Genomic DNA, 27,490 nt, shown 5'->3' on the forward strand with positions numbered 1-27,490 from the left:
ATAGATAAGTTCACCAATGCTTCTCGTTATCTATTATTTCTCATTGACATAACAGAACTCCACGTTCAAACAAGTGGATTCAATCAACGGGAATTTGTTTAATGAAATAGCAACTAAAATTTCGTTGCAGTAAATAATATCTGGATAAACGAAATGACACTGTAACAATAATATTTGGATAAATGACAGAATAGACTACAGAATACAGGACAGAACAGTATGTAAAACAGTATATAACAGTATGTAAAAATGGGCTATCTGTAGACTGTCCCTATCGAAGATTAAAATATCAAGTATTTTCAAATTTATTTCACTATCATTATATCATTATCAAATACTTTTCTTCTCCACTCTTTCGCTAGCCACACGGAAGTTGAACCGATCAATTCCATTCTTTGAAAATTCCTTAATATTAACACTAAAAAATATCAAAGAATTATCCCCAATAAATTTGATCAGTTTGCTTCCTCTACGATTCGCGTGTCAGGCGACGAAAGCTGAGAAAAACCCCTTAAATGGAGCAGAAAATCGCAAGGGACCTCGTCTCAAGCTGCGCTCTGCAATTCGTTCTGATAAAATCCCGATGAAGCGGTTGACGACAAACGCGCTGGCAACCTCAAATAAAACGGCTATCGAACGATCTGTGGCCGCTTGTTCCATCGGAGTCGGATACCGGAAAAGCTTCACAGTCCGCGTCGCGTCGAAACCATCGAGTAAAACATCAATAGCCCGAAATCGAGGGGGCCCCAATTCCGGAGCACGAGCAATAAAGCCTGTGTTACGGGCGAGAGAGTGGTGGTTGCACGGTGATCGATCCTTCGGCAGGTCGAGAGGGGTTGCTGTCTACAATTAGGCACCCTGTGGCACACGGTTAAGCCAACAGAGCCGATTGGTCGAGAATGGCCACTCCTCTAGGCGTTTCCTGATGCCGACCAGGACTAACCACGACGTGCACACCATCCACCAGCGGCAACGTGCTGACTCCAGCTAGTACGCACCCGAGTAGAGGCGCCTCAGTTCACGTAGCGACACCGTGTCGCACGCATCGACACGTACAATCTCACGCGTACCAATAAAAAATCGCCTACACCTTCTCCAAACTCGTGTATAATCATTCGACTATTATTTATATATGATCTCTCCCGTTGGAAAAATTTGCGGCTGAGGTTGCAATTGTTGGAGTATCAGTGAATCTGTTCCGATGCTCTCTGTGCATTTATCTGAATTTAGACGATGACGAAGGGACGAAGTTAGTTTCGGGTGATAGGTTGATGAGAAACCTTGGTTAGGAAAAGTGAAGTGTCCTAGACAGACGAAGATCGGGGACTGTTGTGAATATAGAAGTTCTGCCACCGGTGCGACGTCATCTAGGAAGCAGCTACGACTATGGTGGTACTGTAAGTATTTCAAGTGCTTTCTTTTTCTTTTACTGTAAAGGGTAGATAGTACTAGGTAAATAAAGGGACAAGTTAATGGCTTTTGACGCCAGGCTTTCGATAGTAATGATAGAGAAAAATAGGGATGATAGAGGATCCGTGTTATCAGTATTGTATTGCGAAGGATCTATCATTTTCATCGCTCAACAACAGTCTGATATTCGATGTTCCTGAAGCATAGGAGGTCTCTAAAACTTTTTCCTGTTGCAAATTGAAAGAATCTAGCGCCTAGCTGAAATTTAGGAAGGACTAACGAAAGTCAGGCTAAACTTGTAGTGATAATTCAAAAGCTCTGAGCAGGTGGCGACCATTTCAGCATCGATTTCTCTTCCTGGACGAGCAGCGAGATTTCCCTAGTATCTAATCAGTGGGCGTTCTGCGGGTTTCTCATTGGTGTGTGGGCGTTATCACGAGTCCCGATTGGCCGATGGGTATTCTAGAGTTCTCTGGCGTACATACATGCGCACTTCGTAACGCCGTAAACCGAGTCCTGAAATCGTGCAAACCTAATAACGGTTGCCATTTGCCAATATTACAATGAGCGCTATTTTGCAGTTTCATAAATATACCAGTTTAAATTTGCAACTTTCAATTTTCCACCATTTTACGAACTTATCCTTCCGATGTTTCTATCGCTTAAAATACGCAAGATACGCTCCAATATTTTGTACTACATTTAATATCCAACAGATACGTTAAGCTAAGCACATTCTTCATCCAAAATTATTTAAGTAAGACGATTACGCGATCAAATATAAAATTATTCGATCTTTGAAAGGGATGATCGAATCTTCGAACGTGTATCCTCTATTCGTGAAAGCCCGATTACAGATGCAGCTGTGGCTCGCTATTGATCACGGCCCAACACCTCGAAGACAGATTAAACGAATGTCCGCGAGTAAAACGATCTGCCTTTATCTCGAATCTGAAGAACGTCCTCTCCCTGTCCGCCGCGGTGAAGAACTCTTTGAACCCACTCCCTGTCTCCACTCTCTTCTCTCATCCACGCTCAGCCAGCATCCTTTTATACGGTGGCAACCGAATGGAAGCTGACAGTTTACCAGGTATTAATTATGCTCGTCTGTCGAGGATAACACTCTCTCTCTCGGGACCCCTTTTCACTTAACTCGAATTTTAAATCTAAATCACTTTTTGACTATTTTCCTCTCGGTAGCCTCGATAAGAGACTTAATTTCGATGATAAAACTTAGAAAGTAGCTTTAAAAATTCAACTTTAAGATTTGTCATCTTTTTAAAACAAACATTTTCAAAACAAAGAGCGTAAACATAACGCAGTATGAGCGAGAAACGTGAGTCACTAACTCAACAAGAATTACACGCACGTAGGTCGAACCTTTCGATTTTATTATATCGGAAGTATTATAGAAAGGCAAACTACGCTGTCATAATGACGGATACAAATTGCTCAGTGATTCGTGACAACTGCATCATCGTGATTTATTTTTTGTTCCATTTTTCTTTTTCTTTTTTCACTTTTATTTCTTTCACGGACAACCGCGAAGCGTCTGTCACGACGACGGGGCGCGAGAAATCGGGAAGAATGAAATAGCGGCCAGGGGGGGACGAAGAAAAGGAAGGTGGCTCGATAAAACTCGATGAACCTCAATGAAACGCGATAGAACCAAACAAAACCGGTCCAGCTGGATTTTTGTAAGTCAGGTTTTTTGCCGATTCCCCCGTGCTCTCTTCCAGAGTAAATCGAGAGGAAGAAGATACGAAATAAAAGGAGGAAAAGGTAGAGACGAAACGACGCGAGGGAATTCGAGCGTTTAGATACTCCAAAGGAGGAACGCGTGGGGGACTGGCATTGTGCTCCTGAAAAACTATTCCATGCCAATTATCCGACGCGTGATTAATCTCCCTTTATTTATCAATCAGTTTGCCGCCGCTTCAAATTCGGTATTCTTTTGAGAATCTTATAAAGCCTTCGTATCACGCTTTAACCGCGCTACGATGAGTCAATTAGGATAAATGAAAAGTCCAGAAGAAAAGTAATAGCGTAATCAGAAACGAGATGCTACATATTTTGAAAAATTTATACTCCGCTTGAGCTTCGTAAGAAAACATTTTTTCAGACAGATACAGTTAGTAGAACATCTTGAGAGATTGTTTCTATCGAAACAAATTAAAGTTTCAATATATAGGTATCATCCTTAAAAGATTTTAATTACAAATGTGTTTTTCAAAGAGAACACTGGAGGTGTACCATTATTTATCTCGTTATTGGCAAAAATACACTTGTGCCACTTTTCCATTGAGATCCTCAATTTCATCTACATTTTAACTTCATTCGCTGATTCTCTATTTACTCGAACTGAAACGTAGGCAAATTCTGACATAGAAGATGTAAAGAAAGGAAATTTATGAGCATACGAATTTCAAGCGTGCGGTGCAGGAGTTAAACTTTTCCCGTTAGTAACGGAATACGCGCGTAGTATGTACTTCTCTACTATGTAATAATCTGAGTAAATATTCTACGCTCTACCTACGCGATGTCTTCGCAAATGTAACTGCGCGAACTGAAGGAAAGATCGAAGCTTCTTAGGTCGTTGCCTATCGTGTCGTCTATTTTCGAACTTACAAGCAATCAGAGTTCAAAGTCCTCATAAGCTATACACATAGCGCAACGATTCATTTAAATGAATATGTCTATAACATATCTAGTACGCATTTGATATCTTCAAATAAGTGCATACCTAACGTCAGTAAACTTTTTAAAGAAATTCGTACTCTATAATCTATCCACTTTTCTCGTAAACTACCCTACGCGTCTCGTAAACCTAAAACCACAATGAAGAAAGAAACTTCACAGTTCGCTACACGGGTTTGCGGCAAGGCCGGAATCGAAGTCGGCGAAGAAGCCGCGAGAGAATTAACTCGTTTAGACGTAATCTCGGGGGACGATCCCCAGCGAGGCGCGAGACTAGTCTCGCGGTCCATCGAGGGGAAGAGAAATCTCGGCTTTCGTCGCGGTGAGACTCGCGTGATATTTTAGTGGACTCGCGGTATCAGTCTTAATATCTGAAATTCTGAAGGCGCCCATACCGACCGGAACGAGGATATAGTCTCTTCTCTTTCTCTTCTTTCTTTTTTTTTTCTTTTATTTTCTCGTCTTCTGTGGAAGAAAGAAAGAAAGGGTGAGGAGAGAAGGACCCGCGGCGGCCGCGAGTGTATGCGTCGCTGACACCAGCTCGAGGCCTCTTCGAACCGCGGGACAATCTCCTCGCAGCATCGTCCGCCGATGTATCATCTTACGCCGGTGCTAAAGGCGATGACTTTATCACCGATCCGGGCAATCATTCACCTAGGCCGGCTCACTCTTCGTTTCTCCCTCGAGCGTTCTCCTTCTCCTCTGCCTCTTGTCTCGTGTCCCTTCTCGCTTTTCTCACAGGACACGAGGCGCGTCCACGTAACGTACTGGCGAACGCTTTGCGTGCCGGGCCTGCCTTCCTCGACTTCTCTTTGCCCAAGCTTGGATAACGGATCGGCCGGTCAGGCGAAATGCTCGCGTGAAATTATCGCCTCGAATTCGCGCCCGTTCGAATCCGACGGTACAACGAGGTAGCCGTTTGCTCCGCGAATTAAACTCTCCACTGCCGTACAGATTTTTCGTTGTTGCCTTCGATCTTTCTTGTTTTGGCGAGGAGAATCTCGCGATCGGTCGCGGTTTTACGCTTCGATGTTGTGGTCTGTCCTGGTGCCTCCGTGACCACTGCGGGGTGGTTTTTGTCGGGACAAAGCAGCATTATTTGGCGAACATATCGAGGATAGAGAGACTTTGTTGCTAGCGATGCAGTGGAATTATTATATCTGTGGTGGACCTTCGATTCGAGAGATGGAAGACGATATTGGTTCTTTTACGCCAATAGTGCGGACGTGCGAGTCGGTACATTGCAGAAATTGAACGTAAAGCAAGTACATGATTGTAAAAGTATCGTGTCAAGATTCTAGTACAGCCACTATACAGCGGATCTTTATGAATTATTGAGGAATTTAAACGTGTAAAAATATCCAGAATGTATATAATATGCAAAACACATACAAATTACGTTATAGGTAACATAATGCCCGAACAATTAGAGAATCGTTTTCGTGCTGCCTTTTTAAATCTCAGTTTTTATTTTTCTACAGCTTTCTAATGGTAAGGTCAAGGATTGAAAATACTAAGAAATTGTCGACAAGATGATTTTACAGCAGAATGATTACTAAAATCGATCAGAGAAAATGTGCATCCTAACGGCTAGTTTGCTGCAGTCTAAAATTGAAATTTGATCGAGATCCATCGTAGAGCTTTCACGATGCTTTGAAGCGTGGACCCACGTGAGGCGCGAGCAAACTTCGTCGAGAGTAGGTGTTCGAAGATCGTAAACGTCCGCGTACGAACTCGACTCGATAAAACCCACGGAAACTGTGTGCATGCAGCTAACGCGTAACCTGTACGCTGTACAAATATCGTAGGAGGCGTGCGAGGACCTTCTCGAGTGGCCCCTTGAACTCGATCATACGAGATCGAGAGTCGAGGAATATAGATTTTCATTACTCCATATATCTTCGAGAACTCTATAATTCAACGAGCTTTCCAGATTCCAATTGATAATTATAAGATTTACAACTACAAACCGCGACATATACACATATATGTAGTATGCATATAATGTCCATGTGAACGGTTTAGATTTTCCACATTTATCGTAGCAGGAAGTACATCATTTGGTTGCAACATATAATTTCTATGAAAGGATAAAGATTGTTCGTTGGATATTTCCCAGTATTCTTCAACCAAAGAGCTGAAATCGAGCGTGAAAATTTGGTATACGTATTACCTCCATCGACTTATAAGCTTTCACAAGCTTGTAAATTTAATGAATTTTCTTAACTTTTGCTGAACTGACGCTTAGTCAATGTGAGAGACACGTTGAAGTCACATCTCAATAAAGCGAGGCGCACCGGCTTGTTCACAGTTCCGTTTGTAACTTTAGATAGCAGGTTATCCTGGTAGAACGTAGGCGAGCAAAGCGTCTTCTATGGTTGTCTTCATGGTCAATGACACCTGACCGCCGATATTTATAACATTGTTGTACGAGCAACGCCTATTTCGTGTCAAACCGAAACCTTCTGCTTTCCCTTGAAACGCACGATAATTTACGCTCGTACATCCCCGAACCAACCTGTGCGGATATACCGCGCGATAAACCGATCGGGTCCAATAAGCGTTACCTGCGACATTCTTCGTCTTTGAAAAGGTACAAGTACGAAGACGAAGGGACACGAACGAATGCTGAAAAGAAATTCCTGAATTTCCTTGTAAATTGAATAAAAATCATCCAAAACACGTGTAAAGTGTTTAGTTGGCATCGTTCAATCGTAGAAAAGCAAATCTGCTCAAATTACGTGATTTCTGATTTTATAAATATTCTGAATATTATATGTAATACAAGTTTCGAGACACTCTGGGAATGTTAGAAATCGCTCGAGCGTAGAGAAACGCTTGAAGTATCCTTCGTAAAGAATTGATACTTTATATAACTAACTTGAAGCCAGAAAAGAGAACACGAGGAACATAAGCTTATCGCGTGACCTATCGTGACAAGTGACGGCTTGCAGATCGTTTTCGTGCAGCTTAATGTCGACGCAGATCATAACCGTGCACTTTAATGTCAACGAGAGAAAGGCAGAAGCTGTTGTTGCGTGACGTGACACCAGCTAATACTTATGCGAGAATTTATGCAGAAACGTTGATCGCTTTCTTCGCTAGTTAGGTTTCTACGCTAACGATTACGGAGAACGTTCCGATAGCTCTTTAATTTCGTAACAGTACGTCATATCGCGAATCTAGAGAAACAATCATTATTCGCTGGGAAAAGTATAAAAAATGTGAAACACTATCGATTTACAAAAGATCCTCAACCTGTCTCCTATTCGACGTAATTCACTTCTCAATTCCATTCACGATTAATCGTGATTATTCGACGCAACTAATGGCTGGAACATCTTAGCCCTCAGCGATTTATCACAATTTATACAATTTTCAAAAATATGAACAAAGTATGTAAAAAAGGTGGACACGATCGTGAACGTCTGTTTAACCGAGATTCACTGATCATAAAGATGAGAGGGTTGAAGAGAATGGCTAGTTAAAGGAACGAAGAATTCGTACGTATGCGCAATGCGACGAGGATCGATCTTTTTCTTCGCGATCGAGAATCGCTCGCGACGAATATAAGGATTCCGGAAAGCCAGTGAACGTGCTCCTTGTCAGGCCACCCACGGGCTCCCATAAGTATGGCGCGAGCTACGGCCAGCTACGTGCCATAAATCGGGATTTTATCTCGAAGCTGCCGGTCTCTTGCTACGCCGGCGATTACGTAATCCTAAATTGGAACTCGAGTTCGATGCAACGAAATTCGGGTTCCAAAGGACCTCAAGGTCGACCTCGTTTCTACGAAGGGAGATCATTTTCTCGCGCTCGAGACATCGATTCTTTCAATAGTACTATGCCAGTATCATAACTACGATAATCTATACTAATCTATGCAATATGGAATTGCATTTGTTGTGTAGGAGTCGCGTTGGGTCGCCGACGATGTCAGCGACTGTTGCCGGCAACCAGCAACAGCAACATCCTCATCAGGAGTGGGACATCAACGACTCGAATGTACCAAAGGTAACTATTTTGTATCTTTAATCATCAAAACTCATTATTCTGTTAAGGATATTTAAAAGTTTTACCGCGCGCAATACATTATTCATTCGGGTAATTCCCGTGCAGTGTCTCGGGAATGTCCAAAGGCTTGGGAATTTCGATGATCATATCTCTCAATTTCCCCAATTTCGTAATAAATACAGCCACTAAACGTTAGATGATATATCTGGTATACAATACGATATGGCATACAGTAGGATTCAGTCTTCCAGAGAATCGATGCAGAACAAATGAATAATTAAAACTATAAATATAAATTATAAATGTTTTTTGTTTTATATTCGTTCATTGAATTATGCACGAACGTAATAATAGAAATATAACGAAATGGATCATATCTAATTCAACAAAATAATATAAAACAGAAATTGTTGTTCTATTATCACCTTATGAAACGAAAGAAATTTTTTGGACAACCTAATATCTCTAGCCTGTTGAAATAATATTTCGATATGTTTCGAATTAATTGCAGGTAGTAGAATACGATCCCTGGTGCGAATGGGCTGATGGTCACGTAAGAAGGGTCTATGGACCTGAATGTGAAGAAGCGAGAAGACACGCGTCTGGATGGGCGATGAGAAATACGAACAATCACAACGTGAGCATCTTGAAAAAATCCTGCCTTGGTGTTTTGATCTGTTCGCAAGAATGCATACTACCTGGCGGCGGAAGGGTTCACCTTCGACCGGCGATTTGTGACAAGGTAAGGAAACCGAAATTATTGGAAAGCAATCTTTGGAAGAGAAATATCCTTCTCCTAATGATTCACGATATATATTTCTTCCTCTTTCATTAATCGCTTAACCTGCCTAATTACTAAACCGTTAAGGAATAACTTAGAAATATTTAATATTCAGTATCAAATTCAAAATAATTTATACTCGTTCGATACTCTAGGATAAACGATTACATCGTGAAAATCATTGAGAAGATGTATTACGAAACCCTTAAAAGACCAAAACACCCGGTCAACAGATTTAATATAATTTACATTAAAGAAACAAAGTACTTAATATCTTCAAGCTTAGGTTAGTTTATATTCATATGTCGGAGATGGAAAGACAGCGGGTTTCCCATCCGGAATGTTGGGAAACCCCACAATACACTAGTCCAGACTTTTACTATAGCCGCCTTTAAGTAATAAAAATAAGAAATAGTCTAATAAGAAATAGTCTTAATGTTATAAAAATAAGAAATAGTCTTAATGTTCCAATCTGACTTTATGACGATAGGTTTGGGCTCGAAGTGACATAGTAGGTCACCGGACGTAGCCACGGTCACGGGAGGGACATGTACCTGACAGAGGTATGAAATGATTATATGGCTCTCCTTAAAAACAAAGATTAATCCGAGAAGCGGGGACAGGAGTATATAAGGGCAGCCTCTTTTGTATGAGGAGAGTTAGAGTTAGAGTGTTAGAGTCGTTGGACAAATTGCCGATTAAGTGATCCGAATCGAGTAGTACGTTGATATTTGTCCTCCCGTGGATCGTGGATTCGTTATCGAACCTGAATTCGTTGTCACCATCATCTCGTCCATCCTATTACCATTACTCATAGCCTCTTGTAGTGTCCACATTCGTACTGATAAATATTGACTACATTCGCGACGGTAAAGTAAGTAAAGGTTCATCGAACGCCCCAAAATGCCAACTTGCCTCCGACACATACAATATTTGAGAATAAATGACTAAAATAGCGAAGATCAGTGAGAAGATTTACATATTACAAAATCCTTAAGTAACCAAGATATTTAATATCATCGACCAATTTTAAACTATTTTAGATTCATTTGATATTAAAGGGTGAATGTTTTACGATACGCGAAAATAAAAATAAATTTTTAGGCGAGAAAAAAGCAACAAGGAAAGCCATGCCCGAACAGACAATGCACGGGTCGGTTGGAGATACTTTCGTGCCGTGGCCATTGCGGTTATCCAGTGACGCATTTCTGGCGGCATACCGAGCACGCGATATTTTTTCAAGCCAAAGGACAACACGATCATCCGCGACCGGAAGCGAAATCTACGTCCGAAGCGAGGCGAAGCGTGGGTGCTGGCAGAAGGGTGCGCGGTTTGGCGGTTCTTCTGGCGAACGAGGCTGCTTTAGGGTCTAAAGTATATTTACGAATAATTTATTTACCAATTCGCAAATACCATTTTATTATGAATATATTTTATGTATCAAAATTCCTCGATATTTCAAATACCGAGCCTAATCGTGACACTTAAATGAAATATTAAGTGGTATAAATAAATAGTAGAATCATTATATGCTTGAAGAAGTATAATGCTCCAATTCATGGAAACGATACTTGTCATTCCAAAAAACTTGAATTGTAAATTTGATTCGGGTCAGGGAAAACCTTTCTTTCGAATGCGCATCGACCATTGCGCAAATTTTATCGGAACAATTCACGTTGTGCAATGTACGACATAATAATAGAAAATATTCTGTGAGAATTTCTAGTAATCGAAACTTGGAAGACTTCTTGATGTTTCTAACTGATATGTAGGAAATATATAAAAGCGGTATAATGTTTCTTAAGAGTATCTCTAATTCACGTCTTAACTTTTCCCAGTCGTAATTTCTTTAATTTCCGGGACCGTTAGTCTTTCAATTACAATACCGGGTAATACCCAGACTTTGACCGGAAAGAGTTAATATTTCACACTATTCCGATCTCTATCGTATTCAAATCGACGCCATTTTTATCAACGAACGACAATCTGTACGTTAGTATACACATATACATACATATATATATCATTGCACTAATGCAATACATTAAAATCGATGTTTTCTGCGATTCGTCACTGAATTTCATATTTTCACATAAATAAGAAGTACTTCTCTCAAATATCGTGACCATAATAAACTCTACTCGGAACATAGATAACAATACCGGAATATAGATACCAATATATATCGATAAAAATACGTTCGGAATATTCGAACGCTCAAACGAATGAATGGTTAGTTATATATAACAGACTTACCGAGACAGGTAGCTGGGACAAATAACAGATTAGAATAATGTAAAGATAGGCTGATGCTTTCCTTCTTTCGACTTCTTTGATGCGAGTAACGTATAAATTCTTGTGTTTTTTCAGTTAATGTCACTGCGGGGTACGAAAAGACCAAACTCGGAAGCGATCGAACCGCCAAGAACAACACAACCACCACCACTGATACCGGATAAAGGTTAACAACCGTATTATTTCAAAATACTGTTATCACACTCGTTCCGCGTTACGTTAGACACTTCGTTAATGGATTTGCGTAACTGTTTCGAGGAGATCCGATCAAAAAATTCACCTTCGAAACCAATTTCGTGAAGCAGCGTGGAACGTTTGCCGCAATCGCTTTCGCGCCAATAGTAGCTTCTTTTTCCGCTAGGCGACGCCACGTCCCATAATATTGCGCTCGTAAATTTAAATTGCAAACTCGGAGACTATTCTTTAAACATCAGGATACGTTTGTTATTTTTATAACAAGAGAAACATTTCGGATACTTTTCATTTATAAGCAAATACAATTATAATATCAATATTATTGTTCGAGGAGAGAAAGATCCATAACACGAGCATTCTCTAAATATGCTAATTATATATTTATGAAATCAGAATTAATTATTTTCCCACTGTTCTGCTTTTTCTCAGTGAGTACAATGTATCTCTTTCTGGAAAAACATTGTTTCTCGATACGATTTCAAATATCACTACTTAACAAATAAGAATTAAAAAGTTTTGGATAATTTTATAGTTATAGGTCGCAGCGTACATTTACCATAGACCTATAAACCCTTTTTTATTTTTAATATCTACATTTTTATTCCTGCGAAACGATAATATTCTCTTCTCTTTCAGGATATTCCTGTTCCTGTCCTCCATTTGAATGTATGTGTGGTCTACAGACCAACGCCTCGACTTATCAACATTCTCATCATCATCAGACAACTATGTATTCTCAACAAACAGCCTCGAACGACACCCCCTACTGGCTCCAAGACACCGTGCCAGCCCAAGAGAACGCTCTCGGGTACAATCTTTCCAATCAGATACCCCAAGAAGCCACCTACCCCGACTTTCCTCCGTTTACCGGAGAACTGCTCCAACCAGAAGAGATCTTCCAGCTGGATCAGCCCCTAAGACCAGAATTCAACATGAATTCTCAAGAAGTAGCCAGATCACCACCCACTTTACTAGATCTTGGAAGTGGTACCATTAAATACGAGGTGAAACAGCATCAGGATCAAGCTTATTGGAATCAGTTTCTCAGCGAAGATTCCAGTAGTAGTCATTTGAGCATGCCTCAAGACGACAGACTTCAATTTCCTGGTTTTGAGACAGATAAAGACTCCAATGGTTTCTGCGTCAAGAGACCCGTAAACCATTTCATCTCCAACAAGGAAATGAGTCAGAATCATCACCTGAACAATCCATTAAACTTTCAAGATTACCAACGACAGCATAATCACAAGAATTTCGTGGATGGAACGGTGAAGAACGATCAAGAGAGCAATTATTGGACTCAAAACCACCAGGATGACCGTCTCACCTTTCCTGGATTCGATCCTCAGAAAGAAGAGGATTTGTTACCCTCTAGAAGAAACCTGAACTGTTTTCCCAAAGAAAATTGTCAACCAGGACTAATGGACAGGGGGAATTATAACGTTTACCCAAAAAAGGAAAATGGAATGGTTGATCCTGTTCGTCCTAGTCGCAGCCCCATGGAGAATAAACATTACTCTTACGATGGTTATAATCATATGTTCGAGCAATCAGATGCGAAGAATCAATTAACCAGTCGACCAAATCAAAACGCGAATCGAATGGTCCTCGATGAAAGACTGCAGAATAATTACGGTCGTGAGACGAATCCAGATTCGACTGAAAGATTATTTCCGGATTCAAATGGTATGGAGGCAGCTATGCCAACGCAAAACAGTCCAGAACCTTTCTTTTATCCCAGTAATGATCGTTGCCATTACACTTGCGAGGTACTTGACACGCGGCTACCTCAAATGACCATGAATCCCACAGTTACACAATCGAGTATAAATAACTATGGTGATGTTAGTGAATTGGATTTACCTCCCTTCGTCGATTACACGCTCGTAGGAATGCTGTGCTCCACGGAAGAAGACACGTCGAACTTACTACCTGGCTGCCCCCAGAACTCACAGAGCTACGTTCCCCATCATTAGATCCTCCCGACCACCATCTTCATTTGTATTATAAATACGAAGTATATGATAGTTACAGCTTGAACACGCGAGTGTCGTGCAGTTTTGTTTTCCATCCCTCGTCGAGTTCTTCATCCTGTCGTATTATAAAGTTGATTTTGCGATTCTGAGAGATCAGATTCGACACAAACATTGTAACTCTAACGAGACAAAGATCTTCTTACGTTGAACTAGAATTTCGAATTGTTATTTAACTGAAGGAAATAAAGAAATTTTTGTTAATAGGAGACTCTTGGTTTAGAAAACGACACACCTTGCCGTCCCCTTTTCGATTCATCTTTCCACGTAAAGTTGTCCCATTCCCGATTCTTCCGTGTTTGTTGGGACACCATGTATAATTACTAACTCTACTGTCGTTTTAAATGATTTTGAAAGGTTGTAGGGTTCAAAGCACTCGAGTCGAAGTAGCTTGGAAAAAAATCACGTGATTTATTCGTAATTTATTTTATTCGTAACAGTTACTCTCACGATCACAATTGTATGTATATTATGTAATATTATCATATACCTATTTTGCGTTACACTTTCTCGATTACATGCGCGATATTCGTTTTTCTTTTTGCTATCCACTTTTTTTTTCATCCCTTTTGAAACAAATGCTGATACCATCTGCTCGATGTTCGAATCGTCTAATCTGTTTATTTCCTATTTCGCGTTGCTTTTCCACAAGCGGCGAGCACAAGGGAGACGAGAAACGAAACGGGTGCGAATCCGGTCACGTGCATCGTCGAACGATCAACGAAATCGATCGCCTATTCTATCTTTCGTCTATCTCCCATTTCTTGTTCGTTTCACTCTCGCCGAACTTAACTATCGAAGAAAAGAGTGTTGCAGCGATTAATCTAAACGGAACGCTTACGTTCATGTTTGTAAAGCGTACTACCGTGGCTCAGCATTGACGAAGATTTGAGAAGAAAACGCAGATAACAAACAAGAAGGCTCGTTTGATCGTTCGATCGCGAAATTCACGCTCGCGGATCTCGTTGATTGGTTCATCTGATATAGTGGTTCAGTGATCGCGCGAATTATGCCACAACTCAGATCTAAGTGATTAAACGCTACGGATGATGTGTTATTATCTCCTGGAAAAATCGCTAAATCTCGCAAGAAAGTATATTGAATCGTCAAGATGTAACTTACTTTTACAAAGAGCGTCGAATAATGGTTTACGTATCGTTCTTGCGCAAATGAAACATTTCTTTGTATATTCTAAAAAAATAAAGAAAAGAAAAAAAGACAGAAGAAAGGACGATGCCGTCGAAAGAAGCAAAACCTACAACAAATCACGTCACACGACATAGTCTAAAGCTCGTCTTTCTTCGTCGTCTCTACGTGTTTCATAATTTTAGTTTTTATTTTTTTGTCCTTTCTCTTTTTTCGTATTTTTTTCATTTTTTTTTTCTCGTAATCATTCCTTTTTGTACGTGAATTACGATTATCTCTCACACAGAGTGTAAAAACGTTTCTAAGCGTATAAATTTTGGTCAGTAAAAAAAAGAATATTCTATAATATCGAATTACATTTTTTCCTATACACATCACACGTAAAACAAACTCTATCGATACTACGTTTACATAATTTTTCTTATTAATTCTTTTTTTGTCGTTCTTTTTTTACTTTTTTCTCTCGCTCACACAGACACGCTCACTCATTCTTCTTTTTTAGGCGTCTAGGTAAAAAAAGGGAGAGGGGGGGGGGGAGGTTGTCGTCAAACAACGTTCGTTTCGCACGTCAGAGAATCGCTAGAAAAATAAAAACGCGACTCTATCCTTCATGAGTAATCCTTTCTCTCTCCTCTCCAAATATCTGTCGACATTTTTTTCTGCTTCCAATCTACCCTCTCTCCATCCCAGTTCGACCTCTTTCTCATCGATTTAATTTTAAATCTCGCATCATTACAAAATTCTTCTGAGATGTGGCTCCAACAAGTTCTTCGCACCCATCGTGGAACGCGGTTTTGCACGCACGGGGTTCTTTAGAAAATACTTTCACGCGTTCGTTTCATCTCTTCTCGCGTCTGGATCCTCGTGCGTCCGCTCGCGAGAGACCAGATCCAGTTCCTCAGGTTTTCTCCACCGATCTCGTCAAAATGGACAATAAAAAAAGAAAGCAAAGGCTCTCTCAAACACGAAAAACGTGAAAATTCTTGCTCTGTTCTCTACTGTGTTCGTTCGTATAATATACATTCGTAATTTCTCGATTTTTCCGCTATCGTAGAAAAACCACTTGACGAACAACACAAGTAGAACGTTGCAGGCACGTCGATTTGGTATTCGTGTAAGTGTACGTCACCCTGGTTGAACGAGCATATTGGAAAACCCGATTTATACACGAAGTTTCGATCGTGATTAGTTTTCTTGAGTTGACGAGATCTTTGAAAACCACGCGTCGAAACAACAGTTAGTGATCTCTTTAACTACTAAAAGCTGTCGTTTACGAGGTAATTACGTTTTCGAATCGTTGAGAAGCATCTGAAATTGTTCCTTGTCGTTCAATGAAAACGAAAACGAAAACTAACCGTGTCATTCGTATTTAGAATGTTCGGTTTTGATTTTTATTCGCATCTAATCGCGCAGACCAACTCTCAACGCACAAGCTGCCCGATCACCACGTAGATTCGAGCGTTTCCAAAGCAAGGAAGGAAAAGAAACACCGCTTGCCGCAATTCCAAAGTAAATCAGGGTAAAGGTTCATCCGAGCAAAAAGGGATTTACGTTGTTTGATAATGTAATCCCGCAAAGAGTCTCCTATCACGATTGCTTCATAATCTTTTAGCGTGCTTTAAGATGTATGTACTAAACGACTCGAGACAAAATTCTATTCTTTTATCTCTCAGTGATATAGAAGAAAACTTCGCGATCGTCGAATCGATAAGAAAATTAAAAATAGAAGCTGAACGATTGCAAAGTTTCCTATAATCGTCAGAGACGCCTTAATTAATTAAGAATTTTATAAAAAATGCAATTCTTTGTTACTTCCTTAAGTATATAAATCGGAGCATTCTTCGTTTCACATCTTTTTTGGTCAATAAACCAAACATCGACATCTTAAAATTAACCTTCGAGATCTGTATAAGCGCTTCATAAATACGAGTCAATCTCTAAATTCTTAATCCTCTTCCACTGTAAGTCGAGTCGCTTAATAATCCAAAATGTAGAAGCAAATCGTGAATACAATCGTCGCGTTATTCTACGATAAAAACTAACTCAAAGCACAATGTCGTGGAGCATAAGCTGGCGCGTCGCGTGACCGTCCCACAACGTTACAGCTAAATGCTCGTCTAACACTGCTCGAGCTTTCAAAGTGCAACGTGCAAGCAAACGTTACGTTTAAAGTCGATCGATTATGTGTGCTCTTTACGAGACAGTGCTTTCTCGTCGTCTTACCGTGAGTTTACCTTCGCGGAGGTGTAACGGAAACAGGGACTGTGCGGAGAGCGTGCTCTACGTGTGCTCTTTGACTTCTCTTCGAGGCTCTTCGATCGAGAAGAGAACTGGACGAATAGAAACCGTGGACATGTAAACTTTCGTGCTGCACGAGGAAAAAGAATTTCATGGTTTTTACGAATATTTTTACAAGTCTCGAATATCGTTCACTTCACAACATATCAACTCCAATAATCTACCGTTCGCTAAAATTATTGGATCTAATTAGATAAAATTATTGAATTATTCTATCGAAGCGTTTCTCTACTACGACCTAAGCATTTACACAGAACGTCCGTTTAATCTATACATCTAGTGATCTACATTTTGATTCGAAGATTCGAAGAAATCTTGGTAACAAATTAGGAACACATGTCCCAGAATATAAGAACGACATGGAGACTTAATATCGTTTCTAGGCACAGAGTGCTAGTTATGAGAACTAGAAACCCGAGATCGCGCCAGAAATTCAAATTTTCTCGTGCACGATATGTCTGCTCGCGAATTGATACGACAATGGAATGTCGATCGCCATGGAAGCAGGACGATCGCGCGGTTTCCGCAGAGAAAGTGTACCTACGAATAACAAAGGGAATGGAAAGAACCGGCGAGGCCAGGTTCCGTGTTGAATTCGTGCTAAATCTGTGCATGCGTGCGCGCGCGCATGTGTATGCGAATTCCTCTTTCCGTATTTCTTTTATTCTTCTCTTTTCTTTTTTTGTTTTGCGTTTTCCTTGATTTTCGATCGACGAGAAGAAAGAGGAATCGTTCGAAACGAGCTACATCAGCTACACGTCAGAAGCGGGGTGCGTGGTTCTCTCGACAAGCTCGAGCTACACAACTTAACGAACGAATTTTTGTTCTACCTCGTCTTCGTTTATCTTACTTATCAGCATCGTGTGTGTCGGCGGGCCACCTCGTACGCCGGTGGCTTCGCTCGAACACGAAAAAATTAAGGCCGACGAGCGAACAAGCACGTCGCTGAATTCCGCCTGACGAATCAGGTACGCTGTGTGCATGTGTGCCTACGTATACGGTTTCTCAGTTCGTGATTTCGGCAGAGGAAAAATATACAGAAGAAGAGAGGAAGAGAGAAATGAAAATAAAAATAGATACGGAGAAACAAAAGAGAGGCGTAAAAAAGTGTACTTACATGGACCGTCTCTTTTTGTTTTTTGGAAGTGGACGACGTCGTTCGAACTTATAGTTACCGTCCGCCCCGAGGGATTTTAAGATATCATTATCAACTATAGGTAGAAGTGTAAACGTCGAGCTTAACGATCACAGCTATTGTACGATACTATGAGTGTCTAGAAATTGTCGCGGAGGAAAAAACGATAGTATTAATATTAATAATAATAATCAATAATGATAATAATAGTAGAAGTTAGATAAACGATACACAATAGATAATTAAAGGATCCTACGAGCAATTTATCATAAGGAAGCTAAATGTTGGTTTCTCTCGTAGTACGCCCTTTTTCTCTCGATCGTAATTCGATTGAACCTCGAACTTTTGCACATTGAACAATAGAAAAAAATATATATATACTATATATGTTTCGTGTATGTATATATGTAACGTGTATGTACGTGTTTATGCGATTCACGTATGCATATATATGCACACATATATACATATATATATATATGTATATATATGTGCGTTTAGATATATATATTTATATAATCTATAAAATTCATCCTACGAAGAGTTTTGCCTCGCACCGGTTTTATCCACGGAGCTAGAAAAAATCTAATCTTCTTTCATCGGTAAACTTCCGTCGTTACCTTCAAAGTAAAGATACATATATATCTGTGAGTATCATGTGGTTTCCACTCCTATGCTTCACACAGCGAATTTTCTGCCGCTGGTGGGAACATTTAAACTGGTGATTCGAAGAAAGATAAATCGACCACGAGGCACCTAAAACGAAATTCATTTCAGAAAGAAACGCTGTGGTCGACGAGAGGAGAGAGCCTCGCCTACAGCGTCTGCTCCGCCTCTCTCTATAATATACTTTGTTCTAAATTAAACAGACTTTCTAATATGTTAAAGACGTGTCTCGATAATTGAACGACACACGGTTATTTCACTTTACAAAATCTTAGACTTCAGCTTAGGACCTACGCGCGCGCGCGTGTGTGTATGTGTATGTGTGTATTTTATGTGAGTGCGTTATACTTCTCATACACGAATATTGCACGCTTCGATACACGATAAACTGTGTACACGCGTTTATGTATATTATATATTATATATCATATATATAATATATAGTAGTTTGCATATACAAAGCATTCGTAATTTTTCGTTATACCCCCTTCTCTTGCCTCTATCTTAATTATATTTTTTTTCTTTGTTTTCGCTTGTTTCTTTGCAAAACTTATTCTACTACGACTTTTTTTGTTCACCTCCTCGTCATTTTGCTGTCACTCAGTGCAAAGATAAGAATAGTAGTAGTAGCAGTAGTAGTAGTAGTAGTAATAGTAGTAGTAATAGTAATAGTAGTAAGTAGCAGTAATAGTAATAGTAGTAGTGATAGTAATAATAGTTTAAATTGTTTGAATCGCAGAACGAAGAAATTTCGCTTCTACATCCAAAATTAAGAAGAAAACAATACAAGAAATTCTCTCTTTTGCACTTGCGCACATGTAACTTTTAACAGTTACACTTATCGAATTACAAGTAAAAGATCGTTTCATAGCGTTTAGTTATTCGTAATAATAATTATATATCTGCGTTTGCTCGTGATTTTCTCTTACGTTCTCTCTCTCACACATACATACACTCCCTCTCACTTCATTCTCACGCCAGGTCTCATGTGAAAAAAAGAAACGAGAGAGGAATACAATCATTACGTTTCACAGCTAACCACAGCATTCGGCAATTTGTTTCACTCGTTTAAAAATTATTTGTATCACAATGAAACGCCAGCGCATCCTTTTGTCTCTGATCCCTATTTGTAAGTGATACCCAATTCTAAGTATCCATACCCCTCTTTCGATCATCCAAACCTTTCTCCCAGCTAGTGAACTTTCAAGGATGAGTGTCGTAAAGTTCTGGCAGGTTTTGGCCTTGATCCGAGGATTTCCGGATGATTGCGAACGTGTATACTAAGGATCCGCGTGTCGGATGAACTGCACGTGCAAGGCCACAAGTGTTCATCCCCGCGACACGGATCCGCGGTCACAGGGCTTATCAAATTGGTGAAGTATCGATGGATTCCTCTCAACTCGTCGCTCGATTACTCTTCTTGAACGCTCGCTAACATAGCTGCACTATCACCCACAGGCTTCACAGCTCTTACTCGATAGAACTTGGTGCCACGTGGAACGCGATACCGGTTATCGATCTGAAACATTGACAACATTAATCCTGGGTACACATCATCAATTATAAGATATCTAATACTTAAACAACAAACGAGAAAAATAATCTCACCTTTATAGCATGACAGTACTCCTTGGAGGCAACTTCGACGATGCTCTGAGTATTTTTCAACGACTCGTCAGGATTCCAGACCAAATCCAAGGCAGCGGTGGATTTTGGATCGAGGAAATGAAGCGTCGTCGATTCCTGGTAAAACGTATACGTTCTGTGCGTCTCATCCCAGAACACCAATACGTTATCCCCTGGATCGCAGCTGGTCACGGTGATATGGCCCAATTCTGCCAGCTTCGCGGCGGTTGTGTCTATTTTCTTTTTAATGTGCGTGAAGCACGTGATGCAGCCACACGAACGTTGTGGTTTCGGACTGGTCGTTGCGTCCTGAGACGAGCTTGAATCGGAAACGACCGCCACAGAATCGTTCATGTCTTTCTCGCGACTTCCTGACGAAGGCAACGTATCTGGGGCAGTGAAGCTTCTAGATCGTTCCTTCACCAACTCGATCTCCAGCCGAACCTTATCTGCTTCCAAGGTCTCGACTTTCGTCTCGGCCGTCTCTTTGCTCTCACGAAGTGTCTGCAGCTCTGCGTTCATTCTCTTGTTCTCGTTTTCGAGGATCTCGAGCCTTCTGGATAGACAACTTAGATCGTCGCTCGCTTCCAACCGTACCTTTTTCGATTCAGATACTTCCACCTCGTCTTTCTCCGTTTCCAAGCTCTTGGTTTCCTCCTCTAGACTACCCTGGCTCATTTCCAGTTGTTCTTCGCTATGTTCTTTATGTAAGCCAGCCTCGATGAGAACGTTCTTGAAGCTCTCCGAATCTTTCAAACGTCTAATCGTGCTCTTGTAACGTTTGCACTCCTCCGTTAATGCAATTTCTCGTCTCCTATACATCTCCATTGTTCTATCTTTCTCCTCTATCGCTTGCGTGGCCAATCGTAGATCGTGAACCAGCTTCACCATCCTCTCATCCTCAATACTTCGTATCGCCGCAGAATTCTCTGGCTTCATGTCTTTCGTCGATTGAGCTAACGCGTGACTAGTGAGCTCGATGAAATCTGGTCTCTGAAAAGAAAGTAACAAAATATTGTAGATTTTTGGGAATTTATGGAAAAATTTGAAATTGAATTTAAAAGTGCGAAAATGCACACAATGCGTATAAGCAAAAATATTATAGAAATATTTTTCCATAAAAATATGTATTTGCATAAACGTTCACAATTTATTTAGAATCGACTACACATACCTCGATCTTCTCGAGGCTGCTATCACTCGGACTGCTTTCCATGGTTGATGCAGTCATTAGCTTGAAACGGCTTCTGATGGATTGTAGTTCGTTCTTATATTCCATTTGCAGCTTTTCGGTTGTTTCTTTCACCATCCTTTGCTGTTCGCTGCGCGCGTGTTTCAAACTTTCCTCCAGCTCTTGAATTCGTTTCTGGCTTTGTGCTACCGAATTCGTCAAGGACGCTATTTCCATAAACCTTTCATCGTTCGCCTTCTTAACGGCCGCCTCTTTGTCGGCGCGAGCCTGCTCCAAGGTTTCTTCGAGCTGTTGATGCAGATGCGTTTGCAGATTTCTCATTTCCGTTTGTTCGTTCTCCAGTTTCTGGCGCATGGTGGATATTAGATGCTCGTGTTCAGCCAACTCGGTTTCTTTTTCTACGAGATTTCGTTTTAACGTGCATATCTCTTCCTCCCGATTCTGCATTAGCTTCTTCACGTCTGCCATCTCGAGCTCGTGATCTACGGTGAGCTCTTGCTCGCGTTCTCGAAGACGACGATCACACTCGCGCGAGTACAACGATAAAGTCTCGCGAACCTGTTCGGTCATCTTCGAGAAACCAGCTTGCTCCTCGTTAGTTCGATCCCTCAGAACAGCCAGCTCCTGGCGGACAGTCCTCAATGCCTCGTACACCACCGCCTTCATCGTCTTCAAGATCGAACTAAGCCTTTCCACTTCCTCGCGCGTGTTGCCAAGATTCTCCTGAAATGTCGACCGTCAGACACATATCGATAAGTATCGGTGAAGGATCGTTTCCTTCCGTGCTAAACTCGACTAAAAACGTCGAAAACAACTATTCATGACCAAATCGTAAAATCGCAGGCGTGATAATAGAATTAATGTTGTTAGCAGAGGAAAAAACAGAAGGAAAAAAGTAGTTTGATAAATAAGAAATCCCAAAGGTGTCGAGTATGTAACGATGATGAGAGCGACAGTAGCATGGGTATAGTCGGTCCGGTCGAAACGATCTCGAACGAAGTCGTCGGGGTGTATTCTGAAAAGCGAACTCATGACTTGAGTAACATCTCAAGGAACGTACTTCGAGGGTCATAGGATCGGGAGAATCGAGTGCGACGGCAGCTAATCCTGTAAAAAAATTAAAACACACGCACTCACACGATAACGACACGCGGCTGGCTAATAAGTACGGAAAAAGTAACACGAACACGCAAGCACTTAGAAAAGAGCAGATAGTACGACTTGTCAGAAAATGACGACAAGCAAAAAACACATACCTACACGATTTTGAAAATTACTTTGCATTATAGTCAGCGCTAATAGCTTACTGGACAGCGAATATAAAGACAATGACAACGAAAGTACCTAGAAATCACAGAAAGGGAAAAGTAAGTGGATATAAAAATTTAGATAAGCGACCAACGTCGAATAGAGGGTTCTCAAATGTACGAAAAGAGGTGTTACAGATACGAGGAGATGGCGTAGAAAATGATACACATAGACACAGAGAACCAATAAAACAAGAAACACACGAACCAGAATAGAGATACTAAATGTCGTGTATGTATATAAGCAAACAAGTATACCATATATTCATAAACTGTGGAAAAGGAAAAGGACTTGGAACGGAAAAGATACGTATTAGCGGTAATGGAACGTTTACGGCTACGACTACAAGGTCCGTTAGCGAGCTGTAAGTCGTCCAGTACCTGGAGAAGGGAAACGATAGCCTGATGCTGGCCGTCGATGGGATGCTCGCTGAGACTGCTCGGCAGAGATTCGTCCATGTAAAATTCAGTACCCATGAAGTCAGTAGCGCATACTCCAATGGAGGGGCTGCTACCACCACTACCGGATAGTTGCTGGCATTGCTGCTGCTGACCGTCGCACATCACGGACCGTGACAAGGAAGAAGGAGGATTTGGACTGAGGGAGTTCGGCTCCTCGGCCATCGTCGTCGATGGCGTTTCGTGATATTTAGGAAGACCGTTCGCAGTAGCGCAATGAAGCAGACAGCTGCTCGATTCGCCGTTCTCGGCACACTCGGTTAACGGACTCAGCTGAGCTGGACGCTCGCTGACGGACAGACTGGGAAAATGGAAGGATCCAGGCTCGCTCGAGGAAGATGACCGGTTCGTCAGGTCCGCGACTTTCGAATTAAGCGGGGATACGTTAGTTGAGGTCGAGGAAGCGGGGGACACGCTTCGCGAGGCACCAACCTCCAATTGCTTCTGACGCATTTGTTTCGCGCCATCGTACGACTCCGGCTTAGAGTCCGTGGCACCCTGGCCGATCTTCTCGAACTCCTCCGTGTCCGTCTCCGATTCGAAACCACCCCTAAAATCGTATAAATACACAGTTACTCTATAATGTTTTAAAAATTCTCTACTTTTGATAGGAATGATGGTTACCTGTCGAACAACATCGGAGCTCTCGTTCGTTCCTGTTCCTTGGTAGCTACATCGACGCGCATGGAGGTGCTATCTTTTTCTTTGTTGCCATCGGTGCTTGCCTCGGTGAGACTCTTCGACAGGAAGAACTGCGTGATACTGTTCAGATCTGGCGACGAGATAGTGAGCGCCAGTTCGGGTAGCTGCGATCTAAGAGATTCCATATCCTCTGCTGTCAACTGCAACGCGTACAATCGTGTTAGAACTGTTTGCCTTTGCTCAATATTAAACACGAGCAATAGATATCCTAAATAAATACCTTGGGCAGTTCGTTATCAAAAACAGACGGAGCTTGCGTGGCGAAAGGTGGCGGCGTATCCTCAAGGCCAGGGAATAGGGTATTCAAGAAGTGACCATCGAATTTGCTTTGGAATTCTCTTCTACGAGCCAGTTCCTCGCTATGAACAGTCAACAACTGGCACGCCAGGTTACTAGCCCAAACAAGGAAAGCTTGCGAGAAGGTTCGTCTTCGAACTACTTCGGCCACAGCGTTCATGTACATATGTGGCGCTAGATGGATTTGCTGAAGCACCTCGAGATGCCTTCTCAAACGTTTCAGGCTTTCGTGGTACATTACCAACTTGCCATCCACCTCCATCATCTTATTCTCCACGTACATGATCCACTTGAGCCGATGATAGATGTTCACCGACAGTTCTTCCTTCGCTTTGGTGCACCTACGCCTAATGTCGCGCAATTTGTTGTGATTTTGCAGCATCACAAGCAGTTGGCGCCTATGCGAAGTGCAGAGATCAGGAAGTACACTGGCATCCCCCAAGTTGTTCGCTCGGCTCTGATTTTGAAGAAAACCTTGAGCAAGTTCCCCCTGCTCGTGGACCAGTTTCTTGGTTTGCGCCATCAGCTGTTCCAACGCAAACAGTCTTTCGCCAAGACCCTTGATCTCCTTCATATCCTGCTTGTTCGCGCTGTCAATGGCCGCGTTCACTTCAGTCTTCAACGCCTCCATCACTCTCTCGTCGAACTGTTCCAAACCCCTCGAACACTGTTCCGCCACCTGCTCCAGACTACTTTGATTGTCTTTCGCCGAGATCCATCTAAGCAAGCTGAGAACCTCCTCTCTGCCATCTGAGTCCTTCTCCGATTGATTTGGCTGATCGTCCGGACTCAACAGACCTTCGGCCTGAGCTCTTAACGCTGGTAGGATCGGAATCTGCGCCAGTGTGCCCAGGTCAGCGTTGAAACTGCAAGAAAAAAATTTAAGTTTGCGAAGATAAATTTATGAAGTTTAGAGAATGGACACGTTCAATGACAGCAAATGATAACTAGAATTATCGATATAAGGTATTAAAAAATGTTATGCCGCGAAATTCATTTTCCTTCCTATCTGTAACAACGCGATGTTACGAGCCTAAAATCATGTATCAGTCACTGCTTTTTTTAGCCCTATTCGCCTTCTTTTACACGCAAGTTAAGTCTCTTTAAAGACTGAACGACTTTTGAATACGTAATAAATATAATAATGGCCCCTTGGCCGTTTAAAGACAGTTACAACGTGTAACGAAATAAAAGAGGTCTTTAAACTTGTCAAAAATTTATGTTTTTAGCCACTTTTGTAGCAATTTCTCCAAACTCATGATCAAAATATACGACACTAACGTTCTGATTTCGTACGAGTCCGATAATGAGATTGTTATATTTGTCTTATAACTCGGTACAACATGGTATATACGTGATTTGCAACAAGTCTCTCCATCTTTAATATGATTTGATAGTTAACGATGGAACAACTTTAATGGCTAGTAATGACCTATTAAATTCGAAGTTTGATATGTACCCATTTAATACATAGTATGCAGACAGCAAATACGAATGACCGATTTAACAATTACTTAATTGCTAGTGTTTATAGTATTGCTAGGACTGCTACGTTTCGTTGATCACGTTGACTGTTATTTTACTACCAGTATCCCAATTATGTTCGTTTCCTTGAAACTCACGTCTTCCTTAATGTCACGCGACACTACACGCTCTCCACACACGATTCCTTGGAACGTAACAATGTATCGAGCGTGTGATTAACGTCATTATAAAAAAAAAAAAACTAACCAACTATCACGTTTGCGATTTGAACGTGAACCATAAATATACACGTATGTGTATATATATATATATATACATATTTTACGGGAAGCGAAGCGAACCCGGGACCTCGACAACTTATGTCACGACGTGATTACAGTCACGACGTGATTATGCAAATTGGATGATATCGTTAACTCTAATTGAACGTTGCGCTTGATCTTAATTATTTATTGTCCCCAAAACTTAAATGCTATGCACATGAAACTTCAACTTATCCATCTTTTAATAGAAAGATACTTAAATATGTATCACTTCCAAATCTTGTTGTAAATTAAATTCTAAACTTGCTTACACCACCGTATAATCAGACATCTGCCTACTTCTTACAGGATGTAATTTAATTACACAATTACAGATAAAAGAAACTGCAATAATTTTATTCTCATATTATATAGAAATACATATATATATATATAATTTATATACATATACAGGGTGGTTGGTAACTGGTACTTTGTTTTCGAGAAAATCGACTTTGAATTTTCGCTCGGTACGCGTGCACTTTATGATATCTCGTTAGAACGGATCTCACTGTAGATTCTTAAAAAAATTAAAAAAAAATTTTTATTCTACATTTTCGACTTCTTTTTTCGCGTAGAATCACCCTCTTTTCGTTTGTACCACCAGTTACCAACCACCCTCTATATTTCTATACAATATGAGAATAAAATTATTGCAGTTCCTTTCATCCGTAATTATATATATAGAAGTCTACGAAGTATAAAAAGCATTTATGGCCGGTAATATTCATATAACCTAAACTCTCATAAAAAGAAGACTAAAAAGAAAACACTGACCACACTGAAGAAATAAAATAGGCAAACTCGAAGATGGCATCCCGCTGGGGGTAGCCATCCACATGTTAATTAGCAATAAAGTTAGAAAAATTTCCGAGTGTCCAGCTGGACAAACTGTGAAATGCAAATTAAATAAAAAAAAATATATATGTGCATATATGGATAGGAATGTTTGTTTTCTGTATTACTCACTTTTGAAGTAGTTCCATGTGTTGTTGCCTCTCCGACAGATAGACGGTGAAACTCTGTTGTAAAACATCGACCCGTGACTGGAACATTTGCGTGATGTCCTCGAGATTCGCGACCACGGCAGCCCAGCCCTGTTGCTGAAGGTGTTGATCGTGGACCAGCCTCTCGCAGATCCTGGTTTGCTCCCGCGCCAATCCACAGCATTGCTGAGCCAATTGGGCACGGGCAATGAGGGTCTGATAAGTGGCCGGCATCGCCAACGACGCATCGATTTGGTTCTGAAGATCGACATCTGCAATGCAAAGGGCGATCGATCGTATCAAGCTCTTAATCGCGGAATATTTGTCCAAATGAACTGTCCCGCTTTTATTGATCGAAATACCAATCGTCGAACTCTAACCAGTTAAACGGGAAAGGCGAGTTAATCCTTTTTAGAGAAGACATTTTTCTTTTATCAATGGCAGAATTAACTATTACAGAAACA

At 41.0% G+C, this 27,490-nt stretch overlaps 2 protein-coding genes across 3 annotated transcripts in view; one reads left to right on the forward strand and one right to left on the reverse strand.

Moving 5' to 3' along the window:
* Positions 1 to 7,995: 7,995 nt before the first annotated feature.
* Positions 7,996 to 13,627, forward strand: LOC100746411. The gene is made up of 5 exons (XM_003487155.3): positions 7,996 to 8,121; positions 8,633 to 8,863; positions 10,007 to 10,276; positions 11,273 to 11,363; positions 12,029 to 13,627. Exons 1-5 carry the CDS (start codon positions 7,996 to 7,998, stop codon positions 13,366 to 13,368), a joined length of 2,058 nt encoding a protein of 685 aa, XP_003487203.1. The 3' UTR covers positions 13,369 to 13,627.
* Positions 13,628 to 13,969: 342 nt separating this feature from the next.
* Positions 13,970 to 27,490, reverse strand: part of LOC100740942 (RB1-inducible coiled-coil protein 1) — a 56,676-nt gene continuing 43,155 nt past the window's right edge. Inside the window, exons 4-10 of one of the 2 annotated variants that reach the window (XM_003487196.4) lie at positions 27,010 to 27,298; positions 24,177 to 25,119; positions 23,879 to 24,096; positions 23,177 to 23,804; positions 21,471 to 22,211; positions 20,279 to 21,289; positions 13,970 to 20,189 (exon numbers count right to left, since the gene is read on the reverse strand). In XM_003487196.4, the coding sequence (XP_003487244.1) occupies positions 20,082 to 20,189; positions 20,279 to 21,289; positions 21,471 to 22,211; positions 23,177 to 23,804; positions 23,879 to 24,096; positions 24,177 to 25,119; positions 27,010 to 27,298 (3,938 nt within the window). In that variant the 3' untranslated portion in view covers positions 13,970 to 20,081. The remainder of the gene's footprint in view (positions 20,190 to 20,278; positions 21,290 to 21,470; positions 22,212 to 23,176; positions 23,805 to 23,878; positions 24,097 to 24,176; positions 25,120 to 27,009; positions 27,299 to 27,490) is intronic. The other variant, XM_012382043.3, reaches the window with a different exon arrangement.

This window comes from Bombus impatiens, unplaced genomic scaffold (assembly GCF_000188095.3).
Source record: "Bombus impatiens unplaced genomic scaffold, BIMP_2.2 scf_0142, whole genome shotgun sequence".
NCBI classification, from domain to species: Eukaryota; Metazoa; Arthropoda; class Insecta; order Hymenoptera; family Apidae; genus Bombus; species Bombus impatiens.